This window comes from Loxodonta africana, chromosome 3, assembly GCF_030014295.1.
Source record: "Loxodonta africana isolate mLoxAfr1 chromosome 3, mLoxAfr1.hap2, whole genome shotgun sequence".
Classification (NCBI taxonomy): Eukaryota; Metazoa; Chordata; class Mammalia; order Proboscidea; family Elephantidae; genus Loxodonta; species Loxodonta africana.
This window is the reverse complement of record NC_087344.1, coordinates 63750062-63757679: the sequence shown is the minus strand read 5'-3', so window position 1 is coordinate 63757679 and position 7618 is coordinate 63750062. Positions and strand designations below refer to the sequence as shown.

At 39.0% G+C, this 7618-nt stretch overlaps 1 protein-coding gene, 1 non-coding gene and 1 pseudogene across 11 annotated transcripts in view; 1 reads left to right on the top strand and 2 right to left on the bottom strand.

Moving 5' to 3' along the window:
* The first annotated feature begins 108 nt into the window (after nucleotides 1-108).
* On the top strand, nucleotides 109-878 carry LOC111752056 (large ribosomal subunit protein eL27-like; annotated as a pseudogene).
* Nucleotides 879-6491: 5613 nt separating this feature from the next.
* Nucleotides 6492-7618, bottom strand: part of PHACTR4 (phosphatase and actin regulator 4) — a 142433-nt gene continuing 141306 nt past the window's right edge. For 8 of the 10 annotated variants that reach the window (XR_010321352.1, XM_064281577.1, XM_010595129.3 and 5 more), the window contains 2 exons: nucleotides 7343-7373; nucleotides 6492-6960 (listed from right to left, as the gene is read on the bottom strand). Coding sequence is in view for 7 of the 10 variants with exons in the window: in XM_064281577.1 (XP_064137647.1) it covers nucleotides 6922-6960; nucleotides 7343-7373 (70 nt within the window). In the remaining 3 variants the exon portion in view is untranslated. Of the gene's footprint in view, nucleotides 7374-7618 lie in introns of all 10 variants that reach the window. The other 2 variants (XR_010321351.1, XR_010321353.1) reach the window with 2 other exon arrangements.
* On the bottom strand, nucleotides 7035-7239 carry LOC111752075 (small nucleolar RNA SNORA73 family). The gene has a single exon (XR_002787093.1). It is a non-coding gene; the product is annotated as a small nucleolar RNA SNORA73 family (small nucleolar RNA).

The following is a 7618-nucleotide window of genomic DNA, read 5'->3' as shown; positions in this document are numbered from 1 at the left end:
AGTAGATACATGGAAAACATAAAAGAGATCCAAAGTGAACTTCTTGACATGAAAACTACAATGTTTCACATTACAACTACACTAAATGGGATTAACAGCTGGTAGTGAATTTGAAGAGATAGCAAAATGAAAGAGAAGAAAACCGAATTTAAAAAAAATGAAAAGAGAATTAGTGAGCTATAGAACAAGTTAAAGGGGCCTAATACACAGGTAACTGGAGTCCTTGAAAGAGAAGAAGGGTGTGGACAGAAAATATATTTGAAGAAATAATGGCTGAAAAACGTTCAAACTTGATGAAAATTATAAACCCACAGATCCAAGAAACTCAACAAACCTCAAGCACAAGAAACAAGAAGAAAACTATACCAAGACATAATCAAATTGTTCAAAAAAAAAAATAGTTTTTTAAGACATAATCAAATTGTTCAAACTTAGTGATAAATAGAAAATCTTAAAAGTAGTCAGAGTGGTTACCATTGAAATGGGGAAGTTCATAAAACCTGGGAAGGTGGTGCCAGTCCTGGCTGGACTCTACTCTGGATGCAAAGTTGTCATTGTGAAGAACATTGATGATGGCACCTCAGACCACTCCTACAGCCATGCTCTGGTGGCTGGAATGGATCACTATTCCTGTAAAGCGGCAGCTGCCACGGGCAAGAAGAAAACTGCCAAGAGGTCTTTTGTGAAAGTTTATAACTACAATCACCTCATGTGCACAAAGTACTCTGGCGATCCCCTTGGACAAAACTGTTGTCAATAAGGATGTCTTCAGAGACCCTGATCTTAAATGCAAGGCCTGGCTGGAGGCCAAGGTCTAGTTTGAGGAGAGGTACAAGATGGGCAAAAATAAGTGGTTCTTCTAGAAGCTGCAGTTTTAGATATTTTTTGTCTCAATCATTAAAAATTAAAAAGTAGAGAAAAAAGACATACCGAGGCACAAAGACAAGAATGATGGATTTCTTTTTTACAAACAATGCAAGCAAGAAGGCAGTGGAGCAATGTCTTTAAAGTGTTCCAGCAAAAGTATACCCAAGCAAAAATATCTTTAAAAAATGAAGGTGAAATAATGGTATTTTTAGACATACAAAAGCTAAAAGAATTCATCACTGGCAATGTTAAAGGAAGAAATGTTAAAGACAGCCCTTTGGGCAAAAGGGAAGTGATACCAGATGAAAATCTGGATCTACACAAAAGAATGAAGAGCAGTGGAAATGTAACTATATAAAAAAAAAAATTTTATATATAAGGTTTTTTCTTAAAATTTAAAAATTGTTAAAAGATAATTGCCTGGCACAACATGGTGACTGTAATTAATGTTAAAAAATAAAAATAAAAAGATAATTGCCTGTTTAAACAAAAATAATAACAATGTATTATGAGTGTTATAACATATATAAAGGTAAAATGTATGACAATAACTCAAAGACTTTGAGGGGAGAAATGGAAGTACTCAATTGTAAGGTCTTTATACAATAATGGAAACCCTGGTAGCGTAGCAGTTAAGTGCTACGGTTGCTAACCAAAGGAAAAACTATATGCTGCCTATAAGAAATATATTTTTAATATAAATACACAAATAGGTTAAAAGTAACAGGATAGAAAAAGATACCCAGTGCTAACTCTGGTCAAAAGAAAGCTGGAATGGCTATATTAATAGCTGACAAAGGAGCTTTCAGAGAAAATAATATTGCCAGAAATACATAACGTCATTTAATAATGATAAAGGAGTCAATTAATCACAGTGACCAATTCTAAACATACATGCAACTAATAAGAGAGCTTCAAAATACCTGAAGCAAAACAGAAGTGCAAAGAGAAACAGACAAATTTACAACTACAGCCAGGGATTTCAATATCCCTCTCTCAATAATTGATGGAACAGTAGGCAGAAAATCAGCAAGGATATAGATTTGAACGACACATTCAATCAATTTGAACTGATTATCATTTATAGAACACTCCACCAAGCAAGAGCAGAATAGACATTCAAGTGCACATAAAACACTTGCCAAGATAGACCACATTCTGGGTCGTAAAACAAGTCTCAATAAATTTAAAAGGATTCAATTCATACAAAACCTTTACTTAGACCACGTCGGAATTAAATTAGAAACCAGTAACAGAAAGATCTTTGGAAATCCACAAATATTTGAAAACTAAATAACACACTTCTAAATGACTCATACAGAAGAAACCAAAAAGGAATTTAAAAGTATTTTGAATTGAATTAAAATTAATACACAACATACCAGTGTTTTGGGGATGCTTTTAAAGCAGTATTGGGGGAAATTTATAGCACTAAAATGCCTGTTAAAAAAGGTCTCAAATCAACGACCTCCACTTCTACCATAAGAAACTAAAACAAATCAACAACACAAAAAATCAAACTCAAAGTAAACAGAAGGAAATAATAAAGATCAAAGTAGAAATCAACAAAATATAAATATATATATATATAAATAGGAAAACAAAAAAAACTCAACATCAACCAGTGTTTGTTATGTGCCAGGTACAGTGGTCCCTTCTCTTCAGGATTCTCCCACTAATAGGTTCCCACCAAACCCATTGCCATTAAGTCAATTCCAACTCACAGCGACCCTATAGGACAGGGTAGAACTGCCACACAGAGTTTCCAAAGCTGTAAATCTCTACGGAAGCAGACTGCCACATCTTTCTCCTGTGAAGTGGATGGTAGGTTCAAACCGCTGACCTTTTGGTTAGCAGCCAAGCTCTTAACCACTGCACTGCCAGGTCTCCTAGTAGGTTAAACGAACATTAATTGGAAAATAATCACAAGTGTTAATGGTAATGAAGGAATATGAAAGTGCCAGCCCTCCCTGTGAGAACCAGGAAGGCCATTCTAGATGCTTAGAGAATGGGAAGTCAGGTTGATGACTCTAGAGACTATCAGAACTTCAAATCCCATTCTGTATGACCTTGGACAAATAAGCTTTTTTGGTGTTCCTTATCTAAAAAAAAAAAAAAAAAAAAAGAGGGGTTTAATACAAGTCCCTGCATGACATAGGGCTATTGTGAGTATTAGAGAGTGCCCGGCACATGGTAAATCTTCATCAAATATGGGTGACCATCATATAGATGGGGGGAAAGATATGCAAAGACAGAAAGGGATGAAAGAAGTGTGTCCAGGGAAGGGCCACCTCTCTCCAAGGAAACCACTTATCTCCACTTCAGTGTCATTTTCCAGTGTCAATTAAAGCTGGGCACATAGGTGTATAATTCATTGCAATTGGAACTTAGTGTTTACCAAATTAGTCCAATATAAAAAATTCTGTGGCTTAAACCAGAAGGAAATAAGGTCAATACTTTTTGAGGTGTGGTATGATGTAGGATAAGTGTAGATTCTGTAGCCAATTGCCTTGGCTCAAATCCATGCTCTGCCTCTTACTAGCTGTGTAACTTGGGTATCTTTCTCAAATCCTCCACCTTGTTTCTCATCTGTAAAATGGGCACAAAAACAGTACCTACCATACAGAGGTGCATGGAGAATTAGATAATGTACACGTATCTGCACAGTGACTAGCACATAGGAAATTCTCAATAAATGATAACTGTCATTAATTCAAAGCTAATAGCATCTCATGATGTGGCTTTGGAGTTAGACAGACAGGTTCAAATCCTGGTTCTACTTACTACCTGTTTGATCTTGGGCAACTTACTACTAATCCTTGAGCCTCCTCTTTTTTGTCTCCTGGAAAGGTAGGGTGGTTTAGTAGTTAGTAGATTCATGAATGGTGGCAATCTCATTCATTCAATACTATAGCCCTTGTTCTTTGCTTGAGAAAAACCAAAACCAAACCCATTGCTGTCAAGTCCATTCTAACTCATAGGGACTGTATAGGACAGAGTATAGGAAACTGCCAGAAGTTCAAGCCTAATTTAGAAGAGGATGTGGAACCAGGGATATCAGTTGATGTCAGATGGATCCTGACTGAAAGCAGAGAATACCAGAAAGATATTTACCTGTGTTTTATTGACTATGCTAAGGCATTGACTGTGTGGATCATAACAAATTATAATGTTGCACAGAATGGGAATTCTGGAACACTTAATTGTGCTCATGAGAAATCTGTACATGGATCAAGAGGCAGTTGTTCAAATAGAACAAGGGGATACTGCATGGTTTAAAGTCAGGAAAGGTGTGCATCAGGGTTATATCCTCTCACCATACCTATTCTTTTTTTTTTATTCAATCTGTATGCTGAGCAAATAATCTGAGAAGCTGAGCTATATGAAGAAGAACGGGGCATCAGAATAGGGGGAAGATTCATTAACCTGTGACATTGAGATGTCACAACCTTTCTTGCTGAAAATTAAGAGGACTTAACGACTTACTGTTGAAGATCAAAGACCACAGCCTTCAGTATGGATTATACCTCAATATAAAGAAAACAAAAATCCTCACAACTGGACCAATAAACAACATCATGATAAACAGCAAAAAGATTGAAGTTGTCAAGGATTTCGTTTTACTTGGATCCACAATCAACACCCACGAAAGCCGCAGTCAAGAAATCGAAGGACACATAGCATTGGGAAAATCTGCTGCAAAAGACCTCTTCGAAGTGTTGAAAGGAAAAGATGTAACTTTGCGGACTAAGGTGCACCTGACCCAATCCATGGTGTTTTCAATCGCCTCATATGCATGCAAAAGCTGGACAATGAATAAGACGAAAGAATTGACGCCTTTGAATTGTGGCGTTGGTGAAAAATACTGAATATACCATGGACTGCCAGAAGAACTAACAAATCTATCTTGGAAGAAGTACAGCCAGAACGCTCCTTAGAAGCAAGGATGGCAAGACGTCTCACATACTTTGGACACATTATCAGGAGGGATCAGTCCCTCCAGAAGGGCATCATGCTTGGTAGAGTGTCAGTGAAAAACAGGAAGACCCTCAGTGAGATGGATTGACACAGGGGCTGCAATAATGGGCTGAAGCATAGCAACAATTGTGAGGATGGCACAGAACTGGGCAGTATTTCTGTTGTGGAGTCTGAGTCAGAACTGATTTGATTGCACCTAACAGGACAGAGTAAATCTGCCCCATAGGGTTTCCAAGGATTCAAGCTGCCAGCTGTCTGGTTAGCAGCCATAGCTCTTAACCACTGCACCACCAAGTTTCCTGCTTGAAAAAGGGACAGAATAATTTTAACCAAACCATTGTACTTATGTGCTGTGGATTATACTATTTTCCAAGTTTTTTTTTTTTAATGTAATCCTCATAACTTTTACCACCTCCATTCTACAGGTGAGGAAATTGAGGCAGAGAGGTTAAGTGACTTGCCCAAAGTCACATGGGCACAGTCAGGATTCAAATCCAGGGAGTCCAACTCCAAGTTTAGAAACAACCAGGAATTAACTGCTGGAGGTAGTTTTCTCTTACCATTCATAGGTAGAACATTTTTAGGCTTCAGCTACACCTGGACATCAGGAATAATGCATGTATTTTCTGCCCAGCCCCACTCTTAGAATATAAATTGAAAATTTCCCCTAAATCCATTGGTTGTGGGAAAAAAGCTTTTTACTGAGCACCTCTCCATGAGGGTGTGTGCACGCATGGGAGGAGCCCCAGTGGCAGTGTTTTAAGAACTCACTGCTCAATTTGAACCCACCAGCCACTCTGGAAATATGTGGTAGCCGGTGACTTTGGCTAACCAAAAGGTCGGCAATCCAAATCCACCCGGCACTCCTTCTAAACTCTATGGGGTCAGTTCTACTGTCCTATGGGGTCGGAGTTAGAATCTACTTGATGGCAACAAGTATTGTTCCTAGGTTCTGCCATTTCAAGATGGGACCAATATGCCTAGCACAGGGTAACATGCACAGGTAAACACATGTCACGCACAATTAGCTCCCAATGTGACCTATTTTTAAAGTTGTTGCCACTGGGACAGTTCACAGGGAAGATCAATTTGTTACCACCTCAAAACTGCAACCAGGTTTTTGAATGGAATGACTATTCTAACCCACTCCTCCATTGTGAAACTCACTTAGCCCCTCCCATGAAGTAGACTCGTACCTTCTAGATGGATCCCTGCTAGCCCCCATCCTTGAGTCTCATTTCTCCATAGTGCTGGCAACCAGTGACCGGAGCTTGCCAAGTTTCCATTGTGACACAACCTTCTAGTCACTTGGGTACAAAATTAAGGTGACAGGTCTATTTAGTATTTAGGCTCAAGCACATTGCTGGGACACAGGCAGTAAGGTTTATCCAGCACAGGGCACAGCAGCTGTACAAATGGAATTTAAGCTTAATTTGCCAATAGATTCCTCTTCCATGCTCAACCCAAACTTCCACTCAAGGTGCCCATAGGCAAACTACAATGAAAATTGGGATTTACCCAGTTTCACTGGTTTTTATCAAGCCTATATTATATCAGGACATCTGATGAGAGCCCTGGTGGTACAGTGGTTATAGAATGTGGGCTGCTAACCAAAAGCTCAGCAGTCCAAATCCACTAGGGAAGCCCTACAGGGCAGTTCTACTCTCCTACAGCATCCCTGTAAGTTGGAAATCTTTTGGGGGAAGCAAAGCAGCCAATGTCTGGAGTCAAGTGCTCGGGGGCTTAAAAAGCATTAACTGGAGTTAGTGTTCTCACAGCATTCATAAGCAGAACATTTGTTTCTGCTAATGTATTTATTACTCATGATACATACACAAAAAGAACGCACAATATGTAAATGCAAACGGCATCTTTATTTTATAAACGCAGTGGTTCAGGGGGGTTACCTGAGAATTTACACTTCTAACCAATTCCCAGATGATCCATGGACTGTCTGATGGAACCAGCACACTGACCTTTAATTAAATGTCAGCATTTAAAACCAAACACTGACTCAACCTAAGTGAGCCAATGAAAAACTTCATGTCTTTCAGGCTCTTAGAAAAACATTAACTTTCAACTTCTGCCCAAAAGTGAGGCTCCTCCTCTTCTCTCCTAAATGAAAGGAAAAACAAAAAAACTGGTTTAGACTCTCATTAGGTCTTCAGTTTTTAATTTTAGTATATTAGACATGTTTCCTGCATGGTTTGTCTCCTCAGTCATTGTCTGCACGACTCTGAGAAGCTGTAGGAATATGCAGGCGCAGACTCAAGGCCCGGCTTTATCTCCAACGTCGTGGAAAGGGATTGTACATCAAGGGGCAGAGCCCTATGCTCCCCTGCGCCACCAGGACAGAGCCCGGGGAGAGTGACCTCCCGGGAATATCCACGTTGGAATGCCTCTTGACTAGTCATTGTAATTAGTCATTTACAAAGGCAATATTGCTAGAAAACAGCATTCCTCAAAACATTTCCACTGACTCCCATAATTTACTCACCTCAGAGTATGGAAGTAGATTTGAGAAAACCCTGCAAAAATAAGACCATTAGGGTTAGTAATGGTTTTAAGGGTTCAAAACCACATCCAATCACTGCCACTGTTTCTAATGTGGCTTTCCTACTTAATCACTGTTCACAGAACTGAAAAGCTATGGATACACAAAAGCACACATGCATGTTGTATATCACATGTGTGCAAGGTTTGCCACTAAGAATTTGGCAAAATCATCCCATCTCAGTCTCAAATTTCTTCATCTATAAAGTATCAATACCCC